The sequence below is a fragment of the Calidris pugnax genome, unplaced genomic scaffold (genome assembly GCF_001431845.1).
Source record: "Calidris pugnax isolate Ruff unplaced genomic scaffold, ASM143184v1 scaffold141, whole genome shotgun sequence".
In the NCBI taxonomy this organism is placed as follows: domain Eukaryota; kingdom Metazoa; phylum Chordata; class Aves; order Charadriiformes; family Scolopacidae; genus Calidris; species Calidris pugnax.
The window spans coordinates 2,673,716-2,701,565 of NW_015090902.1; the positions used below are offsets into that span (position 1 = coordinate 2,673,716).

At 37.2% G+C, this 27,850-nt stretch overlaps 1 protein-coding gene across 2 annotated transcripts in view; it reads left to right on the top strand.

Moving 5' to 3' along the window:
* The window catches only part of CSMD1 (CUB and Sushi multiple domains 1), a 1,104,383-nt gene that overhangs the window by 741,417 nt on the left and 335,116 nt on the right, over window positions 1-27,850 (top strand). For both annotated transcript variants that reach the window (XM_014948981.1, XM_014948982.1), the window contains exons 8-10: window positions 3,941-4,028; window positions 10,046-10,170; window positions 15,399-15,520. In XM_014948981.1, the coding sequence (XP_014804467.1) occupies window positions 3,941-4,028; window positions 10,046-10,170; window positions 15,399-15,520 (335 nt within the window). The remainder of the gene's footprint in view (window positions 1-3,940; window positions 4,029-10,045; window positions 10,171-15,398; window positions 15,521-27,850) is intronic.

Here is a 27,850-nt window from a genome sequence, read left to right on the forward strand (position 1 = left end):
GTGGATAATAATACTTCATAGTGGTGGATAAAGGGGAAATCTGACAGGATTGAAACAGAGGAAGATAAAGGTCTCTGAAAAGGATTCACTTGGGCATCTTTTCATCTATTTTCAGTCTGAAATATAGCGAAAGTTGGAGCTAAAAAAAAATATTAAAATATTAAAATCTAATTTTTAGGTAAATTCTAAAATACTAGCAGGTAAAGGTTTTAAGCATATTAATATGTAAAAGTATATACATACATTTATAAATGCACTAAAGTACCTGCTATGCCTGAACCACTAAAGGTAATAAATGGTTTTACTAATTTGAGAAATTTGTTCCTTTTTTCCCATCCGGAAAGATAAAATCAGACAGGCTTGTTTTACAGGGAATTGGATTTATTTTGTTATGACAGCATGTCATGAAACCACCATCTGTTAAAAAACACTTGACAGTTCATTGGGGAAAGCAGAAACTAAAACCTGGGCCATGTTTAACAAGGCCTGTAGACATCCAGGAAAACGTGCCGAGTTCCAGCCACACGATCCCTGCTCTGGTCCAAGAGGCAGCATTTCTCGGGGTGAACGCTGGCCTGACCCACCCCTGCCTGACACTGGGGCGAGAATGCTGCCACAGGAGGAGGTAGTGGCTGAGATGAAAACTTTGCAAAGGTCCTCATCCATCTGGGGAGATCATTCTGTGCTATGAGGAAGGTCTCAGCTAACTTTTACTGGTGTCCCAAACAAAATACTTAGGCATTTTGTATGTCTGTCTGTAAAACAAGTTAACACCAAGTTAAGCAGGAGTGTTGACTCCCAGGAGGATAGGGAAGCTTTGCAAGAGGATCTAGATAGATTGGATCACTGGGCCAATGCCAATGGAATGAGTTTCAACAAGGGCAAGTGCCAGGTCCTGCACTTGGGCCACAATAACCGCATGCAGCGCTACGGGCGCGGGGAAGTGTGGCTGGAGCTGCCTGGAAGAAAGAGACCTGGGGGTTCTAGTTGACAAGTGGCTGAATATGAGCCAACAGTGTGCCCAGGTGGCCAAGAAAGCCAATGGCATTCTGGCTTGTATCAAAAATAGCGGGACCAGCAGAAGTAGGGAGGGGATTGTGCCCCTGGACTTAGCACTGGTGAGGCCACACCTCGAGTATTGTGTCCAGTTTTGGGCACCTCAATACAAGAGAGATCTCGAGGTGCTGGAGCGAGTGCAGAGGAGGGCAATGAAGCTGGTGAGGGGGCTGGAGAACAAATCGTATGAGGAGCGGCTGAGGGAGTTGGGACTGTTTAGTATGAGGAAGGGGAGGCTGAGGGGAGACCTCATCACTCTCTACAACTTCGGGAGAGGACACTGTAGAGAGGTTGGGGCTGGTCTCTTCTCACAGGTAATTAGTGACAGAACAAGAGGGAGCGGCTTCAAGCTCCAACAGGGTAGGTTTAGATTGAACATTAGGAAGGAATTTTTCACCGAAAGAGGGGTCGGGCATTGGAACAGGCTGCCCAAGGATGTGGGGGAGGCACCATCCCCGGCAGGGTTTAAGGGCCGTTTAGATGCAGTGCTAAGGGACATGGTGTAGGGGAGGACTTTGTAGAGTAGGGTAGATGGTTGGACTCGATGATCCCAAGGGTCTCTTCCAACCTGAATGATTCTATGATTCTATGAAAAGGAGGTAGCTTTGCTGCAATATGCGTGTGCTGAAAGCAGGATGGCAAAGGCAGCGTTCTCCACTTTGTTCTACAGTTGTTACCATAAGGTTCAAGTTTAGTAAACTTGGTATGTTGAATAACCCTATCAGTCATATAGCTTATTTTCACATGTAATTTTTCCTGTAATTTGGTAGTGAAAATTGAACCTCATCTCCACTAACATAGCTATATTTCTGTGCTAAAAGTAGGAAATAGTTGATTTTTTTTCTCCTGAAAAAATGGAAGAAATGTTAGTAGGAAGATTATTTATTTTAAGGAACATCAGTGTAAAGGCAGGCTGCTTTTCTAGCAAGACCAGCTTTTGACTATAACAGTATTTCAGTGCTGACACTTCCCAAGAAACTACACAATTAGATTCTCAGAATAAAATGTGTGTTTACTAGCTGGTATAAACTTGTTCTGAAAGCCTTTATTCACACACACAAATCTTTATCAAAGTACTATTAGTGAAATTAGCGGTATCAGGCTCTTGGTCTGGAGTGTTTTCAAGATGGTGAGTTCCAGATGATATACTTTTGTCCAGCTGAACTGCGTTTTTACTTGTGCTTGGGTTTTTATTTATTTATCAGGAAATAACAAGTAAAACATATTTTTAATTGTGCCTGTGAAAACACTTCTGAGATTATCATCATCTCACTTCACCTAGTTTAAGGAATGTTTTCTGGGACAAACAGTATACAATACAATAAGTAGTGTTAAAAAGATGTGAAGAAAGAGATTATTCCTTTTGTGTATTTTTAAAATATTCTATATGCCAAAATGGAAAAAAAAAAAAAAAAAGGAACATAGACAAATACTGAAATATACTGTAATTGATGCAGTTTCTCTACTTCAAGAAGAATCTATACTTGGGTAAAGCATTTACAAGTCTTAGTTATATTTTTGTAGTGCTGTAATGCAGTTTTTTATTTCTTTAAATCTTCTCTTGTAAAACATAGGATTTCTGTATAAATTAATTGTCGCTGATGCTGCCAAAACAGACAAAGATTTATAGCTCTTGCCATCTGACTGTATGTATCCTGCTTGTCACGACTCTTTTTGCCACTGTATTTAATTTGAAAGCATATCACTGTGTGGGAAAACCAGCCACTTTTTACATCTAATCTCTCCTCACCTTTCAGCTGTAATGCTGTCATCTGTAATCCACTCAGGTTTGTGTAATTTAGTTGGTGCAGCTCCAATATTCCAGCTAACTATTTTTTTTTATTCAGGAAGAACGTTCTGCCCTATCCTTAAGGGTTTCCCCAAAATCTTTTAAGATTAAAAATGTGATTCACAAGTTTCTACTAGCTCTGTTCTTCTGTGAAGGGAACAGAAAGACAGGAGGCATGTAACCAGGCACGGACACACCTGCCTATGGGCAGGATAGAAAGCTCATGTGTGTTTGGGTTTTCTGTATATTCACACTGATGGGCTTTGTTACTTTATGTCTTTCCTTTATGACTAATTACTTTTAATTCCACGTATTCCTTAGATAACTTTTTTTACAAATGAAGAAGAAAAAAGTGTAAATTGAATGTTCAAATTGTTTTGAAAGGACTATAAGGTTATATATTTTTATACATAGTGTTATTTAAGTACCTGACAGTCTGGAGAGAGAAAGAACAGAGGACAAAAGGAATGGAAGAGCATAGGACACCTTCTCTTTCTATTGCTGCCTGAAAGCACAAAATAGAGATTCTGAACCTTGTTTGCATGAGCACATATTCAGCTGGTTACAAATGCATTTCTCTGTGGGGTTTTCTCTATATTTTTGAGATTAACTTTATCCTCATAAAATATCTCTGTATTACAGTTGGGTTCTTAATTTTTGTCTATTCCAAGTCTTATTATGGACAGAGCTTAAATGAGATTTTATTTTCTTATACTAACTTAGTCTTACAGTGCTATGGTGTGAATATTTCAGAAGGTGACTTCATGAAATGTTGTTTTCCCTGTCAGAGAAAAGCTGTAGGTCCTAGTATATCCATAAAAATATGACTGACCATGGGTAATCAATCATTTATTTTTCCACAGAAGCAAAACTTGGGTGTTTTTTTTTATCACAACCAAAGAAAATAAACAATACACCCAATAAATCAGTTATATGGGGCTTCAAAAGAATGGTAATAATTTATACTGTTTTAAGAAAAAGTTTGGAATATACATATGCTTAATATGAGGCCATGGAAATTAATGTATGGGAAAAGTGATGAGTCATTTTTACAGCTGCATGTCTAATTTTATTTTTTTTTCCTTTACTTTGCAGTGACCCAGGGTGGGGATGCAATTGCATCCGATACATGTCCTGATCCTGGAATTCCTGAAAATGGGAAAAGGGTGGGCTCTGACTTCAGGTAGGCACATTTAGTTTTATATATGACCAATGTAGAGATATTTCCTGTTACTTGCCTATAGAACGTGCAGCTATGGACATGTATTGTTTCCCTAGTTTTAAATGCTAGGAGTCTTTGTCAAAATAACTCCAGTACATTGCATATCTTGGATTTTTTTTGCTTGTTTCTTTTTTAAATCATTGCATTTTAAATAGGAAGTTTAGAGCATAATAATCTTGCCTGTGTGAGAAAGGCAGATCTTTTTGGACAGTGTAGAAGAAGCAGCAGTGAGAATTGTCTGTTTTCCCACTATATACAAGTTAAAATGCTTGGGAAACGTGCAAATTCTGTGTCTGAGGCTGTGATGAATGCCATCGCTTTGCTTTTTTTTTGTTTTCAGCTTTTGTTATATTCATTAAAAAAAATAAGACGAGGTCAAATGGACCCCTATGGAGAAAGAAGGAAGGTTGCTCTTTCCCTGTTGTGGAAAAAAAGCAGAGACTTCAAGGTGTGGCAAAGAGGGTCAGAGGAGGGAGGTGGGAGCCTCCAGCTCATGCAGAGATTCATAAATTGCTCAGCGGGGAATGGACGGCCAGGCCTAAGAGCAAATGGAATGGAAAACTTCATAGGAATTAGAAGGAATTGTGCAAAGTTCTCTGCAACTCCAGTTCTCTGCAAGTTAATCGAACCTGTCTGCTGAATCAATTCTCTTCCAAACTAGGGCATAACTGACAGGAAAAATATTTTAAAAATCTGTTCTGTTTCTGACTGAAATCTTTTGGGATTTTTGTCTATTTACCCTCAAAGGAGTTTGAGAACTCATAAACAACTCCCAACATTAAGAGAATCAGGTAAAAGTCATGGTTTCATTGGCAACAGGGCAGAAGTTAAATGTATTTTAAAAAATAATGAAATGCAAATAAGCTTTTTAGTAAATAGGCTAGTGAGAGACAAGGTGTCCAGAAGATGTTGGCTATTATGCTGTTCTATATATTGCGATTCAACGTGGCAAGTACAGCTGCTTCCCTCAAAATTGTATGATACAAAAATCTAGTATGCACTTGCTGTCCAAAGGTCTGCTGTTTTAGGGAAGCAACTGTAGTTTTTATCTAGGTGTTGATTAATGCTTGATATATTGAGGAGAGAAACATCACTTGGTAGAAGACTCGGTAAAAATGGGATACTAAAATATCACTCTTTCTAAAGATGTATTAAAGTGTCTGCATGTATTCATCTGAGGGAGACCTGTATACTTCCACTGCTATTTTGAAGAGTATTTTACTTTACTATTTGTACAGGTATGCCTCAATTTCCCTCCTCTGCTTGAGTCTCTCCTCATAGCCATAAAGGGTACAGAGCATACCTCTTCTTCTGAATTCCTCCGAATCAAATGCTTGGTTGAAAGAATTAAGAGCAGCATCTAGGATCACTCTGTTATTAGTAAAGAGAGAAAAGCACCTCTGGAAAGAGTTTACCCCTTAGCCTAAATGTTTAATGGAAAATAGCAAGAATTCACACCTGGAGGGGCCTTTCTCACTCCATTAACTCTAGATATTAGAGTAAGTCCAGCAGATTGGGATGTTGAGAGAACCTGAGGACACGATATATAAGCAGGGACTGAGCTTTCTGGGTTTGCTCAACCTTAAGATAATCTGAAGAGCCTTGTTGCTATTTACAGATACTAAACAGGAGACCGTAGAGAAGGGAAAGCCAGACTTTTCTCAGAGGTGGACAGGGACAGGACTAGAAGCAACGGACATAAGTTGGGACATGGTAATCTACTACTAGATTCAGGAATAAAAAAATAATAATAATTAATGATTTTACTATGAGGATGCTCACACACTGGAAAAAGTTTCCAAGAGAGTTCATGGAATCTCCATCCAGGGAGGAATTCAGAGCTCACCCGAACAGGGCCCTGAGCCCTCTGTTCAAACTAGGCTTGCTTGGAGTGGGGCATTGGACTAGCTGACGTCCTCTTCCAATCTAATTTATTCTGTCAATCTATGTATGTTGTACAGATTTGATTTGCTCATGATACATGTGGGCTGAGCAGACTCTCATCTAGTTATGGTTCAAGTCATAGAATCATAGAATCATAGAATTGCCCAGGCTGGAAGGGACCTCCAAAGGCCATCTAGTCCGACCTCCCCGCAGTCAGCAGGGACACCCCCAACTAGACCAGGTTGCCCAGGGCCTCATCGAGCCTCTCCTTGAATACCTCCAGGGATGGGGCCTCAACCACCTCCCTGGGCAACCTGTTCCAGTGCTGTCAGTGGCAGATGAACAATTGTTAAGCAACAACAGCAGGTCTAAGACAACTGGCAAACTGAAAGAATTACTTCTTTTCCCCTCTAGACTGTAGTCTGTAATTTGAAAGAGAAAGGGATCTAAAATAATTTTGGTGAAACAGGTCCAAAGATCCAAACACGTGAGCCCCAACATGGGAGAGCCCAACAATAAAATTCCCAGCAGTGCATGAAAATATCAAGAAGAGACAAAGCTCAAAATAACCTTAAAGATTAAAGTATATTTTAAGACATCCAAGGGAATCTAATGTCAAGAAACCTTGCAAAACATAGATAACCCTATTTTGAACATAGTCTCTTATGAATGAATGTGAGTTAAAGTTATCTTAAACGTCTGGAGCTTACTTATGAGTAATGCTTACTCAGTTGACAAAACAAAGCTATTCTCATCCTTCCGTTACCCCATTCAGCCTCTAAAATTTTCATTTCACCTAATGGATCTTACCGCTCATGGGGATAAATGAATGCATACGGTGTTCAAAAATAGTACAAGCAACATCATATAAGATAGGATAAATAAAACACATTAATATACTTTGATCACTTATTATTTGTGTGCTGTTTTAAGCCTCTAATTCTGAATACTATTTGAAAGAAACAATACAATTTTATTTTCATCCTAAACCTTACTTCTTATCTGAAAACTAATTATGCAACAGCAACTATTTTCATGTACTGTAAACTTTTTTTTTTTTAATCTATTTAAAACATATCTTATGTATCTTAAAGTTAGCTATCTATATCTAACTTGACATTTAGATAGAGAATTTGGCTGGAATTTAGTTTTTCTTTCTCTGAAATGACAAATCATGTTCTTCCAAAAGAGAAGGGAAAATAATGTAGCTGCTGCTTTCATTTCTCCAATGTAGTGAAAATGCTATGGAGAGTTAAGAAAGGCAATGTGTTTTCTTTTCGAAGAGGAAAGTATACACACCAGAAGGAACTATTGTTCTTGTCAGGAGAATGACAACTGTGGATATTAATCTGAACTAAAACATATGAAAATGCACATTATTCAAAATCTTTTCCAGTCTACTGAAAGACATGTTGTGAGTGGGATTGATGGAAAGGCAGAGGATTTGTTTTCAAGACAGCCTGAGACCCAACTGATTCAGTGATGACAAGTTCTTTGAAAATGGTTTCATTGTTTTCAGCATAATAATGGCATTCATTCTAATATCATAAAGCAAACAAAAATGTATTGAAATCTTAACCTTTTCATTCTGTCCTCCTGCCACGCATTTACTGTGTTCAGTTCAGGATGTAGGAGAGGTGATTTTCAGTGATTTAAAATTACCCAGTGTATATTTGGATACATTTTGAGGAAGAAATGGCAACTCAGACTTTGCTAGATGATTAAGAACATAATCAATAGAATTTGAGGGTCAATATCACATTTTACTTTTATGTGATATCTCAAAACAGTAGATTGTTTAAATGAAATGTAAAGCAGATATAAACAATATCATTTCAGCTCTCCTTAAATATTATTTGGTATGTGCAGTATTGTGAAAATAGAATAATTTTCCATAATTCCACTGACACTTGTAACAAAAATAGCTTTTAAATTGTCAAAATAGCTTTTTAAAATTAAACTAACTTTCTTATGTTTATTATTTCGTATGGATTTTTTTCTGTTTAAAATGTGGCTTCTTTCAATCAAATTCTAGTGTTCTTTATAAAAACACAAATTTTGCTTTGACACAGTTCAAATTTAAAATAGAAAAAGAAATAAAAGGAAACTGATTTCTTCCTCTTGTTGAAAGTTTACATACAAAATTTACAAAACAAAACAAAAACAACCAGTGCCCAAAGATTTGATCAGTGACTGGGAAGGTAAAGATGTGAAAACCAGACATTTGCTGTTAACAATTATAAATTAAGTGAAGTAATAATTTCCTTTGAAATCACAGATCAAATAAGTTAAAATACAGCTTTAAAAGGATGCCCCCTTTTAAAATGGAAAATTTCAAGCAGAATCATAGAATCATAGAATAATTTGGGTTGGAGGGGACCTTTAGAGATCATCTAGTCCAACCTGACAGCGCATGTTTCCAGGGGTGGGGAATCTACCATCTCTCTCAGCAACCCGTTCCACTGTTCCACCACCCTTATTGTAAAAAATTTCTTCCTTATAACTACTCTGAATCTCCCCTCTTTTAGTTTAAAGTCATTACCCCTTGTCCTATTCCAACAGGCCCTGCTAAAATGTTTGTCCCCAACTTTCCTGTAGGCCCCTTTTAAGTACGGAAAGGCCGCAATAAGGTCTCCTGGGAGCCTTCTCTTCTCAAGCCTGAACAGCACCAACTCTCTCAGCTTGGTGTCATCTGCCAACTCGCTGAGGGTGCACTCAGAAATCCCACTGTCTGTGTCATTGAAGAAGATATTGAACAGTGCTGGTCCCAGTAGAGACCCCCAAGGGACATTGCTTGTCACTGATCTCTGTCTGGACATTGAGCTGTTGACCACTACTGCCTCAATCACTGGGGTCTTCACCTGACTGTCATTAACTATTCAAATATCACAGAGAGTGGCTTTGCAACTACATCAGCCAATTGCCTCAGGACTCTGAGATTCATCTCTCAGACTTCCATATGTTCAGGTTCCTCAGGCGGTCACAAACCTGCTCTTCTCTTACAGTGGGAGGAAATTTGCTCCCCCAGTCCCTATCTTGCAGTCCATCCCATCGAGAGGTGTGGGAAAAGGTTGCCCGTAAAGACTGAGGCAAAAAAAAGTACTTGCTCTTGAAGGGTAAGAATGAGTTGGATGTTAGTGAATCAGAGTATTTGCTATTCTCCACAGCACAATTTTAGCCACCGAGCTTTCTGACTGCCATCTAGCAATCCCCTGGTGTTTAGGAATCAATGACTCAGAAAAACCAAACTGAGAAATCTGCTTTATCACGATCACTTAGTTCACCACATGGGATTACCAGGCACAGATGTAAATGAGCAAGAAAGCTAACAACAAAACCCATTGATTATGATTGGGAATAAGGAATGTCAGAAATAATAAGTGGAAGCAGAAACATAAATACTGTTTAGGAAAGCTCTATTTGAGAGACACAATAAGAATATACAGTTCTTAAATTTTTCATAAATGTTGGTCAGCGTTCTTCAGTAAGCAATGATTTATATATATATAAAAAAAGAATAAATTGTAAAACATTCCAAACAGACACATTTCAAAGTTGCAAGGGTAACAGTCAAATTTATGTCCTATTAAAAATTATCATTTAGCATATATTATTATGATATTTCAGCTAGGTCAGGAATATTTAATGAGTTATTAAAATTTCCTGAAATTAGTATTTCCTGATTGTACATGTTGATAAATTACCCTAACTACTTACTCTCTCATTTAAGAGAATATGGAGAAGTTGAAATTGTTTGTGAAGTAAATTTTATTGCCTGAAAGAACAGTGATTATATATTTTCTTAAAACATATATCTCTCTATGCATTCATCGATAGTTTAAAGGATCACACTTATTATCACAATTGCTTTGTACTTCTAGCCTTCTTTAAAAGGTGGAAAAAATAAATAGTAGAACCTATTCCCTATAGTTTTTTTCATTAAAATAGTAATGACGGAGTAGAATTTCCCACCTTAAATTCTTTGTTTAGACCTAGAAATATTTTGTCATTTGGTGCTATTTAGATTTATTTGAGGAAGTTTAAATTTAAAATATGTTTTAATTGTTTCCTTCTATCTCTCATTTTTCTCCTAGGGTGGGTGCAAGCGTACAGTTCTCCTGTGAAGATAATTATGTTCTGCAAGGTTCTAAGAGCATCACTTGTCAAAGAGTGACAGATACACTGGCTGCCTGGAGTGACCACAGGCCAATCTGCAGAGGTAGGTCTGTTCTTTGGATTTTTTCCTGAAGTTTCAAAGGGTAATTTATAATTTCTGCTTAGAAATGCAATGAAACAATGTCCAAGACAAAGCAAAAAACCATATATATATATAAAATTTATATATTTATTTGTGTGTGTTTGTGTGTGTATATATATATGTTCATATATATCCAAAGATCTTTCTGTATCTTGAAGCACAAAAGCAAAGATGCAGAAACCTTATCAATTTAGGGAGCTAATTTCCTTTTTTTAGTTTTCATTTCACTTAATCTTCTTTTTGTCCTGTTAAGCATATTTTAAATAGAACTAGTTAGTTAGGTTTAGGTTAAACTTTTCCAATTGAATTCCTAAATAGGAGCTCCTCACAATCATATTGTGTTGCTGCCAGTGCCAGATATTTACATAGTCCTCATTTTTTGGTAAATTCCCTTCTCTTTCATCTATTGTGATCAACCTTGCAAATGACCTAACCTTCTGACTTCTTTTTTAAATGTTTTCTCGTTATGGTCTGGACCAATTAGTAAGTTCCTCCCCCTGCTTTTAAGGAGGAGAGGGGGAGATTTGGTTGTAAGTTTTTCCATGACAATCTACTGCCTGTAAGGAACACGCAGAATAATATTTAACTGAGGTATACAGGAAAAATAAAGAGTACATATCTACGTACAGAACTTTTCCTTTTTCTCAGTAGAAGAATTAATTTGGGTTGCACATTTGGATTGTACATGTTAATTAAAGTCTTAACCCTAGAAATTTGCTTACCTCATATCCTCCTAGAATGAGACAACCTGGCCAGGGCACGCACTGGAAAACAAGAAAACTACCATCATTAATTAAAAAAAAAAAAAAAAAAAAAAAAAGAAAAACCAAAAAACCCACAAAAAAAACCCACCAGAAAAACCAGCACACAGACACAAAACAAAAAAAAAAAAAAAAAAAAAAAAGAAAAAAAACAATCATACAAATTGGTATTTTATAATACCAAAAGAAAAAACCCCAACAATATTCTCCTGTTGCCAGAAGAGATTTTTTGACTTGTATAATTACATATGTGATATACTTGCAAATTATGCTTTCTTCATTAAAGAGTATAAACAGTTGTGGTGGGCTGACCCCAGCCAGCAGCTGAACACCTGCCCAGCCACTCGCTCACTTGCCCCCTGGGGGTTGAAAGAATGAACTGGCAGAGCAAAAGCTGGAAACCCATGGGTGGACATCAACACAATTTAATAAATGAAGCAAAGCTTTTCATGCAACCAAAGCAAAATAAAGATTTTATTCACTACTTCCAGTTAGTGGGCAGCTGCTTAGTCATTTCCTGGAAAGCAGGGCCTCAGAACAAGTGGTGGTTGCTTGGGAAGACAAACCTGTAACCATGAATGTCCCTACTTCCTCCTCCTTTGCCTGAGCTTTATTGCTGACCATGTTGTCCTATGGTATGGGATATCCCTTTGATCCGTTGGTGTCAGCTGTCCTGGCTGTGTCGCCTTCCAACTTCTTGCCCACCCCAAGCCTACTTGTTGTCGGGGCAGTGTGAGAAACAGAGAAGGCCTTGATGTTGTGAAAGCTCTGCTTGGCAATAGCCAAAATGCTGGTGTGTTACCAACACAATTCTAGTTACAAATCTAAATCGCAGCACCATACAAGCTGCTATGAAGAAAGTTAACTCTATTCCAGTCAGGCCTAATAAAAAGTTCTGTAAAGGCGGCTCTTGGATAAATTATTACAAGCTATATGTAACATGGGTAATAATACATAGGCACATCTACATAAAGACTAGACAATCTAAAACATAGTAAAAAAAGAAATAAATAAAAATCATACCTCCTACTCTTTTGAGAGCAGCAAAGCAACGGTGATTTGTGTCTCTGTAGCTAAGTGTATCTAAATGAAAAATCTAAATATATCCTCTTAGTATTTGGTTTCACACTACTGCAGAATAATGAGTCAATGCAACTCCACTGTTCACTCATTTGGTGGGTTTTTTTTCATCTCCTGAATTTATTCTTATTTGCTAACACGTTGCAGAAATGAGCTGAAGTAATCTATGTATGGTAAAAGTAATGCTCAGCAGAAAGGGGCTATTTGCTGCTGAATTATCTGTGTGTTATTACTAGTGTTTGCTGTTCCTTCCAATTTATTATCTGCAAATACCTCTATTATGCTTTACTCCCTCCAGTAAACTTCTAACAAAATAGGATAAATTAGTCCTCTACTTCCATTAAAACCTCAGTTGGAAAAACATGATACTTTCCTCAAACATACTTCCAGAATTGAAGCTAAAATTTTACAGCAGTCTGAGGGTCAGGACAGCCAGTCTTTAAAAGTTATTACATTTTTTCTAAACACAGTAATATTGTTTAGGCTAAATGGTGTATAATTCTGGTTCAATATTACAACATTGCGTGTGGTGCACGTTTGTGGATGGTGGGAAAGATACAAGGTTTATTTGTAGTCCATATTCTTCCTAGTCCCCTTTCTGACCTTCAGGATGCCAGTATTCATGGCACGGATACAATGTATTTAATAATAACATACACAATACAAAAACTGTTTATCACATTTTCTAATTGATCATCAACTTTAAGTGGGAAAGCTGATAAACTACATACAGCTAGCGTGGGCTTAACGACTTCTTCAAGCCTCCCAGACTTAAGGAAGAATCTGAACTTCACATTTACCTCAGAACGGTGACTAACAAAGTTCAGAATTCACGAAGCTGATGAATAGTCAGAGGAACCATCTGACTGTTGGCAAGTTCCTTCATTATTTACATTAAACAGCATCCATGTAAGGACTTGATTTGCAGGGGGCCCTGGGGAGCTGCAGAGTCTGCCTGAGGTGGCAGCTCAGGGCCAGGCCCGAAAGCCAGGGCCTGTCCCACCGCCCCAGGCGGGCCAGGGGCAGCCCCAGCCTCGGGCACCCGGCACCTCCCTGGGGCTGGGGACAGCCCGTGGCCAGGCTGAGACATCGGAGCCTGGATAGGGGGTTGGGATCAACAAAGTCTGTGAGCAGGCGCAGGCATGGCTGCAGTGGAACTGCAAGCAGCTGCTCCTGAGAGGTTGATCAGGCAGAGGCTGACAGACCATGCCCAGCCTGAAATGGATCCCCTGGGCCTGCAGGCCCCGTGGTGGGAGGCCCCTGTGTGGCTGCTCAGGGCAGGAACTGAACGGTGCTAATGTAAATGTGCCTAGTTTTCTTGAATTCCACACAAAAACCTTACAGCAATTCATTCTGTTTTCTCTAAGTGATATACAAGGCCATTTTTGTACAATGTTTTGCAGTAAGTCAATTTCCTAAGCAGACCTTTGGGCACAACTTCAATTGCAGCTCTTGCTTGGCTTCTGTGGTTTCTTTCTTCCTTCCTTTTTTTTTTTTTCCCCCCAGAAATTCAAATAGGAAAAGGATAAGAGAGTAATGGCTTGACTGAAAAAAGATCTGACAAAGAGACCTTTCCTAGCCTTTTTCTTTGTGGATAGCTAGAGAAAGTGTAAACTGTATTCAAAAGCTTATTGCTACAAAGTTACACCTCTGGATTAGTTCCTACTGTGGTAGACCCTGTGCATGGTGAACTGAAAAGAAATTAATAAGTATTAATTGTCTGTTAGTTGCAGTTATGGAGGTATGGTGCCTCTACCAGTTACTGCAATTAGAATATCTTCTATTTCAGGTCCTGTGAATCTGCTTTTTTGGGTTTTTTTTTTTGTTCTAGCAATTAAAAGGATATATTTTGCTTGATATGGCATTACTAGCAGGCAGCATTCAATGGCATACTTCAATGTGATTAGTTCTTTTTGTCCATATAAAGCACAGGTAGCTTGTTAATAATTGTCAGTGAAGATTTGGTAGAATTACCTATGCAAATGAGGGTGGGGTTTTTTTTGGCTTCTACTGAGATCATTATGGAAGATTTCCATGTGATGTGCCTGAGACTTAAGTGAAATTCATGAAAGTATATTAAGACAGTTTCTATCATAAACATAGATAGACATTTTCACAAAAAACTGATAGAAAATCTGAAAACAATTTTCCTCTTCATCTCTTATTTCCTATTTGTACCTGGCACACTTTTCTTCATGTGGAAGATCAGGCTTCCTCCAGACAAGTTTTGAGGTTAAAAAATGCTCGTATGTCATTCTTCAGAATGGAGGCAGTTACAGAGAAAGATGAAAAGCTAAATTTTCCAAAGTACTAGAAATATGCTGGGTACTTTAATCCAATATTTGGAGAAAGAATGACCATTTTTAAGGAATGTAGTCATTCCTCCTGCCAGTACTGAAACTTAAGTAACTGAAGAATATAAATTACATGAAAAGTTAATGAAAATTATATGGAAAAATTCTGAGATTCAGATATTTGAAGATATTCAGTATCTAAATGCTTAGAAATGTTGTGATCTTGACTCTCTATTTTAGCATGTTGCCAAAGTCATGTAGTACCATAAATGTGACAGTGGAATTTTTAAATATTCTGAGTTCTGTAACTCCATTTGATGTCCCTGGAACTTCTAAGTATAAATATTTTTAAAATACTTTGAGATACTGAAATATTTTGAGAAGTTTGAATATTTTTATGTATCCCTAATGCTCTTCGTAAAATACCTTAAGTTGTAAATTAATTTATTTTCAAGTTGTTAACTGTGTAGATTTGCTGAATGTGACAGAGGAATTGTGATGATTTCACAACTGAACCTTTGCTTTACAAATATCAGGCTACTGTCTAGAAACATTTTATATTTTTTTCTTTCTAATTTTATTTCCTCTGGTGTAAAGAGCTAAGACACAACAGAAGTTCACGGTTAGGGTAAGGATATACTGTTACTTAGAGCTAAATGTTGTGATATATGTGTTTTTTTTCTCTCCAGCCATGGAGAAATCATGGAGAGGACATACTTGCCCTTCTTAGATTTGTACAGAGAAGGCTCCCTCCATCCACTTGGAGAGGGTAAATCTCTCTCTAAACAGAATATTAATATGATAATGCTGATAAATTTATAGTAAGTTAAATGTTGGGCTGATTATTTGAAAAACACCAGTTTTCTTCCTCTGTAGGTCATTTCTCAAGAGTTTTCTTGACTGGCTCAAATATCCTCAAAGGCAGATTCTTATAGAACATATAGGCATAATACCTTCACAGCAAGCTGTAATCAATGCTATGGCAATTTTACAATGTTTATTTTAAACAGAGCAACTGACCAAAAGTAATCTGTTTTGTTGTTTACCATTTTAGCTAGAACATGTGGTTCTAACTTACGTGGACCGAGTGGGATTATTACATCACCAAATTATCCAGTTCAGTATGAAGACAATGCACACTGTGTGTGGGTCATTACAACAACTGATCCAGAAAAGGTATGGTTTTTCTCTTTGTCTCAATTTAAACTGTATAAATTTGGATCTCTCTTAAAATAATTTCATACATATTTGCACTAATGTATTAACACATGCAAGCGTGTATTTTCATTTAAACACAAAACTGACCAGAGATGTTAAGAAAATATATTGAACATTAGAAAAAAAAAAAAAAAAAGAGAATATCTGTGAAAATCTCCACTCAGAGTAATAGCCCTCAAAGTTTTCAAGTGATAAATACATTTTCTAATGAAATACATAAAGTCACATTCAAACTCACACATTGTTAAATTGTCGATAGTGGACTTTTCAAGTTGTATCTTGATACTTACTCATTGCTGAATCTTAGTGTAAACAACAGACAAATCTAAGCACTTTTTCTGATCTTGTTAGGTCTGCCTACCTCATTTGTCTTTACAATCCACTGTTTTCTATTCTAAGTATATAACTATAAATAATTATGCATAAAATAGTAGTCATAAGTATTCTTATTAAACTGCAGTGTATTGAAATGCATTTTTATTTATGTTTCTGTAAAATTAATTTACTTCCTCAAAAAAGGACAGAGAACCCGTGCCTGTAGGAAAAAAAAATGAAGTAAATAAATCTTTACTTATATTTTACTTTTCTGTAGTGAAATGCTGAGTAAATGAGTTACAATAAGTTGAAGAATGTGCAAACTGTATGTACTTTCATCATTACAAAGCATCTGTTTCCTGTGCAGGTTTTTACAAGACTTGTATTCTTGACATCTTTAACATACTTAAGGAAATTCCAAGGAAGTTCCAAGACAACTTCCTAATGCAGCTGGTGAGGGAACCGACCAGGGAAAGTGCCCTACTGGACCTGCTGATAGTTAACTCAGACGGTCTTGTGGGGGATGTAAACGTTGGAGGCCGTCTTGGACAGAGTGATCATGAAATGATAAAATTTTTGATTCTCACTGAAGCAAGGTGGGAGGCCAGCAGGACTGCCACCCTGGACTTCCGAAGGGCAGACTTTGGCCTCTTCAGGAGCATGGTTGGGGGTGTCCCTTGGGAGATGGTCCTTGAGGGCAAGGGTGCCCAGGAAAGCTGGTCATTCTTCAAGGAGGCACTCTTAAAGGTGCAAGATAAAGCTATTCCCAAGTCCCAAAAATCAAGCAGGAAGGGAAGAAGACCAGCCTGGCTAAATAGAGAGCTTCGGCTGGAACTCAGGAACAAAAAGAAGGCTTATAATCTTTGGAAAAAGGGCCTGGCAGATAAGGAGAAATACCATGAAGCGGTGAGGATATGCAGGGGGAAAATTAGAAGGGCCAAGGCTCAAGTGGAGCTCATCTTGGCCACCAATGTTAACAATAACAAAAAGGGTTTTTTTCAGTATGTTAACAGCAAGAGAAAGGTTAGGGATAATGTGGGCCCACTGATGGATGAGGTGGGCACCCTAGTAGTGGAAGACACAGAGAAAGCAGGGTTGCTGAATGCCTTCTTTTCTTCAGTCTCCACTGTTGGCACTGCCCCTCATGAATCTCTGCCCTTGGAGGCAAGGGGGACGGTACGGAGAGAGGCATGTTTTTGTAAGTATGAAAAGCGGAGGCATAACTTAAAACACAGCTCAGATTTTGCACCACAAAATGTCAACTACCACCAAAATGAAGAATCCACCTGCGGAGACAGAACAGCTCATCCCTGCCAAATGTTACAGGAGGGGTCGTGCGCACAACTGCACGCACAGCTCCCATCATCCTTCTTTTCCACACACATCCTCCTCCTCTCCTCCCACCGCTGCCCCTCACCTGGCCATGTCTCCTTCCCAAACCTGCTCTTCATCTCCCAGAGCTTCTCAGGTGAGGCACTCCTCCTGCTTTCCAGGAAGCCAACAGACCAGCTCCAGAAACGGGTGGTCCTGCTCAGTCGAAAACCTCTCTAAAGACTTCACTAACAAAAAGCAACATTTTGACAGCCCCTCTCACAAATAATATCCCAGATTTCTTTTTTTCTCATTTCCACAATCCTTCTGTCTCTTGCTAAGAAGAATTCCCCTCCTTCCATGTGCCAAAACAAAATTCTTGACCCTCAGAAGCCCTGGCCAATTAACTATGAGACACATGACAACTTGGCAAAGGCAGATGAAGTCTGACTGCTCTCGGCCTGTTCTCACCCTGTACCGAGAGCCACCCGTAGGTCACGGGAGTGCAGGTGACGTGGTCATCCTTGCAAACCCCTTCCATGCAGGAAGTGCTTCACAGGGACATGGAAAAAGACAGAACTGGGAGAAAGTGCATCTGAGCACAGAGAACTTGTCTTCTTTAAAAAAAGAAAACAAAACAACCTGGCCCAGCTCAAAATATTATTATATTACAAAACAGGGCGGGTTTTTTTTTTTTTACATGAACAGATACACTTCTGATATATATCTTGTAACTGCATATTTCTGTGCTAAATTTGTATCTTCAGTCCAAGTCAACTTTCCCAGTATAAATTTTCTCAAGAAAATGGTTCTTGGGAAAAATAGGAATACTTCTAATTAAAATAGCCAAGTTCTTTTCAGAGATAAGAAATACACAAACTAAGCAGCAGCCTCACCTCTCACCCCCAAAATGTCAGGGAGAATGGGGAAATAGTACATCTATAGTTTTTTCCCTACTTCAGAATCTGCAGTGGAGAAAACAATCAACACCCCCTTCTTTTTTTTTCTGCTAAAGAAAATTCAGTACAAGGATTGGAGCATCTCCCTTATGAGGAGAGACTGAGAGAGCTGGGACTCTTTAGTCTGGAGAAGAGAAGGCTGAGGGGAGACCTTATCAACGCCTACAAGTATCTCAAGGGAGGGTTGAAGGAGGAGGGAGCCAGACTCTTTTCAGTGGTTCCCAGTGAGAGGACGAGGGGCAACAGGCACAAGTTGGAACATAAGAGGTTCCACTCAAATATGAGGAGAAACTTCTTCACGGTGAGGGTGACGGAGCCCTGGAACAGGCTGCCCAGGGAGGTTGTGGAGTCCCCTTCCTTGGAGATTTTCAAGACCCGCCTGGATGCAGTCCTGAGTAACATGCTCTAGCTCTGGGCAATCCTGCTTCAGCAGGGGAGTTGGACTAGATGATCTCTATGGTCCCTTCCAACTCTAAAAAATTCAGTGAAATTCAGTGAAATTCAGTGAAATTCAGTGAAATAATGTTTGTCTCACCATAAATTAATGCAAATGTTTAGCTTTAGAAAAGATGATTTTGCTGCATACTTTCATAGCATATTATTGAGATGTAAACACTGTTTCTTTGCAAGATCAATTGAGTTTTGTTTTTCTTAAAGCAGCTTAAGTGCCTTGGTAAAGTTATGTATTGAGGAAAAAACAGGCAAAACTAATCACATTGCAGAACATTTTACTGTAGCAGGTCTTCTCTCTGAAGAGAAAGGGCTCTTTAGTTCCAAACTGAACAGGTCTATTTTATTTAGTGTAGCAATTAGAAGTGACTATATGTCACTGAATGACCTTTGACTTTAAAGTTATTAAATTTTAGAGAAAGTATTAAATCACTTTGCATTTGTTAATATTTTGATATATGACCTTTGACTTTAAAGTTATTAAATTTTAGAGAAAGTATTAAATCACTTTGCATTTGTTAATATGGACAAGCATTTAAAATACAAAAAATTTCTGATCAATGCTTGTACTCAAATTTGTATTCAGTAATATGCAGTCTCTTTGATTCTGCAAAATGCAGTATAGTTTTACAAAAGAAAATTTAAGTGTGCATCAAAAGAAAATAAGTGAAATTCCTACTAATACAAGAGTCTTGGTGTCTTAATGATTTCTTTATTCCAAAGTGTTTTTATTTTTTATTTTTCTTGCTTTAATTTTCAAGAATTTTAATTAAGCGTTGTTTTTCATATTTATAATGAAATGAAGATAGTAATGTCCTTGCTGATTGCAAGAAAATTTAACCAGAACAATACAAAAAAGTGGAACTGACTGTGCAGTGCTATTTATTAAACTGTACAGTGTATGTTTTCTATGGAGGCTAAGATGTGAAAACCAGTAAACCTCAGTCTACTACAATAACATGCAACTTCTATTCATTCTGTACAATATGTCTTTCTCAATGGATTTAGGATTTTAGTAGGGTAGAACTTAATGAGATTGGTGAGGATTAATTTATTACTTTCTTCACTGGACTTGAAAAGGCACTCTCAAGTAGTATTCTGCAGGCAGGTTGATAGTCCATCAGTCACAAGAATGCACTGAAGGAATCATAAACTTAGACAGATCAATTCTTTTATTATGTTCAAAATGAAGAGGTATGAGGACAAGGCTTGGAGATTTCACCAGAAAAAAAAATCCACACTATTACATCCATTTGGGTGGAAAGTAAAGAGATATAACAGACATATTGACAATCACAATGTAAGAAAAAGAGGTGGAGCTTTAAGTCTTTCAGTTCCAGACAGGATGGGCAGTAGGGAATGAATTGTCTTATTAACCTTTTTATTAATCTAGCAGTGCAACAAAGGAAGATTATTTTCTTAACTTCATGTATCTTGGAAAGTTGAGTATTTGCTTTAGGACCATGACCATTGTGAATGTGAAGTCTTAAAATCAAACATCTCTAAGGTTTACAGTATCCTCAAGTTGCTTTGACATAAAGTCTACATTATCAGCGTTTATCAATCTAAAACTGGTATTGGGACTTTTATCCCCAAATAACTGAATCTAGAGTTAACACATATCCTTTGGGATAATAAAAGGTAGGGCAGAAAATGCTTTTACTTTACAGACTATCTGACTGAAATGGGACTTTTTTCCTACTTCTTTCTAAAGAAAAATATCTTGCTAGCATTTTGAAACCTGTGAACTTTATAAAATCAATTACAAAAATAATTTCCAGGTTTCCAAAATAATAAATTGATTTTAAGATGTGCTGAAAGTTGTGCAGATTTTCATCCCTGACTTTTGTTGCAGTTGTGAATGACAGAAACCTTGAAAACTGAACTGTGCATTGAAGGTCTGATTCTAAGATTAGATTGAGGAGCCTACTCTTTTGCCCTTTAGATTTGAAAATATTTATCAGAATGCTTAGGATCTGTGATTGATTTTCTTTTCCAAGAAGGTAGACAGTTCATGACATGGTGTTGCTGTGTATTTTAAATTACTTTTGACTTATTGTAGCAGTGAATTTGTGTCCTTTTATCAGGTTAGTTTACACATAGAATTTTACGAGATAAGACAATGGTTCCTCTTAACATTCAGTGCAGTTTAAAGATAGTCAAGTTAAAGAGATGCCCTTGCACCAAAAAAAAAATGGAACATAATGTCCTGGAATATTTTAAAGAATAAACTAAAAATAAAATTGACACATAGCATTTTGCAAATTTTGCATTCTGGTGCTGGTGGGGGAGATTTTTAATGCCAATTCAAAATGAAAACAAATTTCAACTTCCTATGGGGACAGTAGTATAGTTGCAGTTTTAACCAACCACATCAAGATTGTTGTTAGTTAAATGTTTTCTGACTGTTTATTTGCCTTTTTCTGAGCAACACAAAAATCTGAGTTAAGCTTGATTCTTCTCCTATTCAAAGGTATTTGTGTTAATGCTCTGCTTAATTTGAAGAGCTGATTTTCTTCTCTTACCATTTATTTGTTTCCTCTGAGTCCCGCTATTGTAGCTTCTGAGCAGCATCCCACTGAGTCATTTATTAGACTTTTAGTACTTGCAAATACTTGCTGTAATTTTTGGTAATTCTACATTTGTTTAGTTGTTCTGTTATGCATTTTCTCAACTTTTTAGAATCAGTTACTTTGTACCGTTTCTCTGTTGTCTTTATCTCTTGCTGTTAACACAATAATTTCAGTATGTTCTAAGCACAATTCTATCTCTTGCTGTTTCAATTCATTCTCCAGGCTGTGGGTTTTTTCATGAGACTTACTGCTTTGGATTTCCTGTTGCTTTCACTGTTTTGGCAACTTTGCTGGGTACAAGGGCTCCAGTTTTCAACTCCAGTGTCTATGGGAGGGCAAGGTTTGGTGGTGTTTCAGGAGTGATGCCTAGTTTTGTGCAGTATTTTCCTGACTGACTGCAGATTGTGGTATAGTAGATGTGCCATGGGCTGCAATAGTTCTAAGTTTAATGACCTGATAAGTAAAGAGTGTGTTCCAATTGCAGTTTGTTGTTTGTTTTGTTTTGTTTTGTTTTTGTTTTTTTCCTGAAGAATGTACTTTGGCCACAGTACAAACTATAGACATCAAGTATCTGTTTGGACCTAACAACTTTCTCCTTCTTTACAAAAAAAAAAAAGTGTTCACTGAAGCTGCATAATTGAAGAACTTGGAATTAATTAGAGGGAGGGTGGGAAACTTCACATACAGTTCTATAGGGCTGAGCCTTCAGGTTTTTGTATAAAGTTGAACCATACCTTAGTATGTTGTCATAAAATGGTATTTCTGATTTATTGCCTTTCAAAGCACTTGGCTGGGGAACTTCAGGGGAACACTCTTGCTCAGGAAAACTTTCCTCAGTTCACAGCTAGGGAATCCACATACTGTTAAGGTTGGTTTTGAGGTAATTTCTTTTAAGATAATTCATTTTTTGCAATATGCTCTAGAAGATTAGTCTTACTAAGCATGAGGTTGTCTTGCTGATTCATGGATTAGGTCAAAGTTTGTGGTAGCTCAGATCTCATCCATTAATGACATCCCTGTCTTGCTCAGATGATTACTTCCATGTAAGTAGCTTATATGTAATATGTAATAATTTGCCAGGTATTCAGAACCTTTGTTTCAATGGGCAAGTCTGCTCCAGTTAGATGCCATTATTGTGTGTACATTATTTAATATTAGAATGGTTTTTAGAAAGTGTATCCATGAAGAGCCTGTTTATTGAAAGCTTCATTACAGGCAGGGCTCCTCATCCTCTGAGTGGCTGCTCAGACCATCCTGCCACAAGTGACAGAACGTTTGTCAGCGTGTCTGACATCTACAGCACGGGTAGTCTGACACTACACTCTGACTGGGGAAGAAAGCTCTTGCTGGGCACCATGTATCACGTCTCTGCAGAGATAACCAGCGTGCTGCCACAGTAGTGATTTTTATCTGTAGAACTTATCCTCTCTTATTTAAAGAGTTTTGGGTTGCAGAGATCCTGATCTCTACAGATAGAGAGATCAGGATGTAGATCTAAGAACTACTTTCACTAAACTTTTGTATATTCTTGGCAATCTACAGACTCATGCTAGTGATTTACGCAATTCTTACTATTTGGTAAGTCTCAAGATAGGTTTAATAGCGTGAAAGAAAAGGTCATTGTGAATTTAGAATTGAGTCGAACATCCTGTGCCACCTAGATCGTACAGCTATACTAAGAACTCCCTGAAAGGATGATTTGCCATGGTGTGTTGAAAATGGAAGCACAATTTTGTATGCTGTTTTGTCCTTCACACAGTGTTAAAACTGAATTTTCTACCATATGTAAATGTGAATATTTAAATTTGAATTTAAACTTCTGTATTTTTCATTTACTGGAACAGTGTCTTTAATTTTAGGGACATATGGCATCATTGACAAAGGATTCACACAGTTTAGAGTTGAAATTATTAAGGTCTGAGTTATGAAACAAACAAATACTGGTTAAGTTCCCTCCTGCTTTGAAATGGGCTTGTGTATCATTATGTTTTTAATAAAGCATTATAATTTAGAGCACAAAGTATAACTAAAGCTATTATATGAGAAAGCTAATGTTGCAGTATAATGATGAGATTTTAAACTTCCAGTGTCCTAAAATCTTGTAGAAGGCTTCCAGGGTAGCCTTTATTCTGTACAGTCTTAAGTACCTTTCAAAAACAAGCAAAAGAGTGTGTATATTTTAGTACAATGTGCAAAAAGTACTTACCAGCCTACTGGAAAAATCATGTTATATATAACTCACTACAGTATATCTTCATGCTCAATTTGCATTTAAATACATAAATTATAACAGAATTCTATATACATACAACTGACATTAGAAAAAATATATATTGCACAAAAACAATCACAGGTTGTTTTTCTTAAAGTTTATTGTTGTGTTTCTGTGTTTTGTGTAGACTTATTCAACATTATAGTTTCTGTTAATGCTGATATTCCTACCTTTCAAGACATCATGAGAGTGAGAAGCATAGCTTCTATATAATATTGTCTTAATAAGCTTACTGAAGCTTTATTGGAAGATACTGTAACACAAGTAGGGCTGGAACAGAAAATTCAGATCTATCATGGCAGACATTTTGGATGAAATTTGATTTGCACATATGGGGGCTACATGTCTGAACTCCTATTATACTTAATGGACAAATAGTCAGTAGAGTCAAAACAATACTGCAGCTCATCCTAAAGCACTCCACTGGAGGCTGATCAGCTAAATCACTGTTTGGGCTCTGTTTGCTCTCACTGGATCAGAACCAAAAGGGATTAAGACATATGTACACAGCTTTGTGGAATAAAGTATGCTATTTTAGATGAAGGACACACCTCACAGATTGAATGAGAAGGATCCTATAGTGGCCATGTGTTGAATGAAAAAGTATAACGTTGGAGTAGGAGCATACTGGGTGTAACTAAAAGAAAGTGTCCAAAAAAAAAAAATATCTCCTACACTAATACATCTATTTCCAGCTGTATATAACTGATATACCTAGATCAAAATGGGTTTCTATATTGATTTTAGATGTCTCATCTGTGCATTCATTACAAGTTTTGACTCTTGATGTCTTTAAAAACTGTTGGGGGTACTGATGGAAGAGGGACACTTGGGATCAGGATGTTTAAAGGATCCAAGCACCAATTTCCCGTAGCGCAGGAAAGTACTGTATTTCCTGGTACGTGGGGAGAGCTAATTGAATGAGCATTCTTCATGCTTCAGGCATTATTTCTGGTGGCATTTGCTTATCTGTTTTTCTCAGCTGATTTCTAACATTAAATGCAGAAACACAGTTTCCCTCCTAGGGCAGTTGCCTCAAATACAGGCTGGCGGTTATATTCCTTGTTGCTTACTTTCCCTCTGACCTTCACCCTTCTGTGCTGTTTTTGAATGAAGGAAACCAACTACTGAGCCCTGTCTGTGTTCAGTATCTCAGATTTGCTTTCAGGATATCAGCTAGGTTTACCCTACCAAGATTTAGCTGTGGGGTATGAATTTTATGAGGCTCAGATGGATCTAAGTATGATATACCTAGTTGGAAATGGCAATTAAGGGAAACTTTTATGACATGAAGGAATGGAAAAACTGAAGAAGGAGACTTAGCAGTAAATTTGCTATGATATTATCTTTGATTTTACAGTAAATTTGTATTTCAGAAAGGCAGTTGGAATATATTAGCTGATAATGCAATGCTCAAGACAAACAAATAATTCAGCCTCCAAAAAAAGTGGATAGATTAGAATGTGGCAAAGCTTTATTTGTCAAGATTAAGCAATATATATGTGGCTTAATGGAAACTATTGAAAAACAAAAAGCCCTAAAAACCTTCAAAGTTACCAAGACTATTTTGTTTAATACAAATGTATGACATTTTAAAAGTTCTAATGCTTCTGTTTCCTCATGTTCTGATATCAGGTCAAAGACAAAGAAGAAAGAGTTCTTCCTTTCAGGAGAGGGCAATATGTAATATTTTCACTGTGATATGTTTGTACTGTATCTGCATGGATAAGAATTCCTTTCATTTTTCTTTAGCAATACTATAAATTTGGTGTTTGGGATCAAGGTAAATAGAAGCCTCCAGGTATTTACATAATAAATTACCATCAGCACTTCCTTTAATTAACTCACTTTGGTATATTACTAAACAGGAGCTTCATATTATAAGAGCCATTGGGGAGAATAGTAAATGGAGGACCAAATCACCACACATATGTTAAGTTGTGCAAATCTCAGGTTTCAGGAAGGTGATATTAAAAGGGAAAGACAGAAGTAATTCTACTTACCAGAATTTTTACTTTGTATGGGAAATATGATAGACTTTGCAGTAAGGTATAATCGAATAAAAATTTTTCAATGTGTCATGTGGCAAAAATGGCACTGGAACTCATTTGATAGCTGAGATTCAGCATGAAAAAAACAAGCTCCAAGGATATACTGCGTGGCCTGTATTAACTCCTCCATAATTTAAAGCCTTTAAGTGAACTTCTCATATATGTAAACATTTGGATATATCTGTTTGCAATATTAAGGGTTACTAATGTCTAATGGACTAATGTTTTAAAATTTTGGAAATGTAAATTAAATAATTTAGTTGGAGCTCTTTAAAAAATATGAAATGCCACACAAATGTAGTGCTACTTTAAAGTAAAAAGAGACAAAAAATTCAATCCTAAAGTGTGATCTCAACAAGAATCAAGGTAGGTATTAATACACCTACTGCATATTGTGAAAGGGATTAACATAGGTTACCACACAGATTTGTCAGCTGCTTGATCCAAGAAAGATATGGGTAGATTTTAAGTATGTAAGAGAAGAACAATGGTTCAGCAGTTGCTGAATTGTATTCATTTATTTTTTTATAAAAATAGTTAAGAAGCACCATCACAAAGAGTCAGAACCAGATCATGATCCTTCCTATCCTCAGCTCAAATTGACCTACTTAACTTGAGAACATTGACACTATGACTAGATCCACAGTACAGTTAACAGACTCTTTACACAATCTTTTAAACATGGCTTTCAATTCAGCAGGCAATCTCTAAGACCTCTTGAGAACTATCATGAACCTTAAGGTCTATATCAGTCAGTCTGTCACACACCTATGTGAGAGTAATTTTTGAAAAAGTCTGAGTTTCTTAATACTTAAACTTTGCAAGAGTATGGAGGGCAAAAGTTTAACTGCCCTTGTAAAACACGGCACTGTTAGCTTCTAAAAATATCACCCATAAAGCTTCAAATGTGACAGTAGGTTTTAGGCATCAGATCTACACATGCCTAATGCTCATCTGTTATACCAGAAAATATCAAGCGCTTGCTTATGATAGCTCTGGTTATTTCTCTGCCTCTGTGCAGAATTTGACTTTGCATAAAAGTCCAGTGTTTTCCATAGGAAGCAAACTGTTTGAAGAATTTTTTTCTCATTTTCTCATTTCTCATTTTGCTCATTTCTTACATTTCCCAGTATTGTTACAAGATAGAACGTGCAGTGAAATGCTGAGTTCAGTAACCTGTCTCATCTCTGTATCCCGTGGAAGAACGGTTTAGACAGAGCTTGTCAGGTTGGCCAGCCTATTTTCATGCAGCAATCGTCTCAGCATTTTACTCTTCATTTATTTAACAGGTAACTATTAGCACAGTTCCAGGCTCACTGGAAAGGATACAAGTGAAGAGGTTACAACGCAATGCAGATGGTCTTTTGTAAACAGACCAGTGAAGGGTGCAGGCTGGAGGGCAGGGAACCTTGCAGTTTTCTGCACTGTCACTTTTCCTCCTTGATGGATTTGAGCAGTATAAACTCAGTTCCTCATACAGTGTTTAATCACAAACTCGCAGGAAGAGCACTTTCACAAAGCCAGAGGAGAGTACATTCATATCATAAATGCAAATAAAGCAAAAGAATGTCACTGCAGGTTTGCCTCATATTCCTTGCCGAGATTTTGGCTTTTTTTGCCGGTTAAACACGTGCTGCATATAATTTATTTTTTTTCCAAAGAGAGCTTTATGCCTTAAACTGAATAGTTAGTCCCTCTCTAGCCTTTTCGGTTATAGGACTTGCTATTTTATTTGACTGTTTCTAGGAGAAAGTAGATGTTTAGATAACTGGGCAGCAGAAGATCCCCTTCCAGGTTTTTAAAATGTGATGACCCTGGGTGGAATTCATACATGAGGAGCAGCTGAGGCAGAATAAGCTTGCAACATTGCAGAAGCTGTGCCTGTGCTACAAAGCATCGTGCCTACTCTCTCCTACTTTGCTATGCACTAGATACATATATACAGAAATATCTACATACTTTATTTTTTAAAATCCAAACTTTACCTTTTGAAGCAATAACTGAACTAGAATAAAATAGCTTAGATAAATGTGACTGTGCACTTTTTCAGTTAATTATGCCTTCATGCATATTAGAGGAACTGTAGTCTGTCTCTCTGGGAAAAAAAAGAGAAGATATGATTGGTTAGACTCTTGAAAATAATGTAAGAAGAAAATTAAATTTAGCAGTTATCATTAGGAAATCTCAGTGTGAGATTTGTGCTAAGTGCAATTCTTGTTTTCTTCCTGTTTGTTATGATATGAAGAGAATCTGGTGACTGTTTTTATTACATTTGGTTAAATTAAATGCTAGTGTTATTTGCCCTGTGGCTGAATTTCAGTAAGTTCGTATGCAAAACCAAATCTGCATTCAAAAAT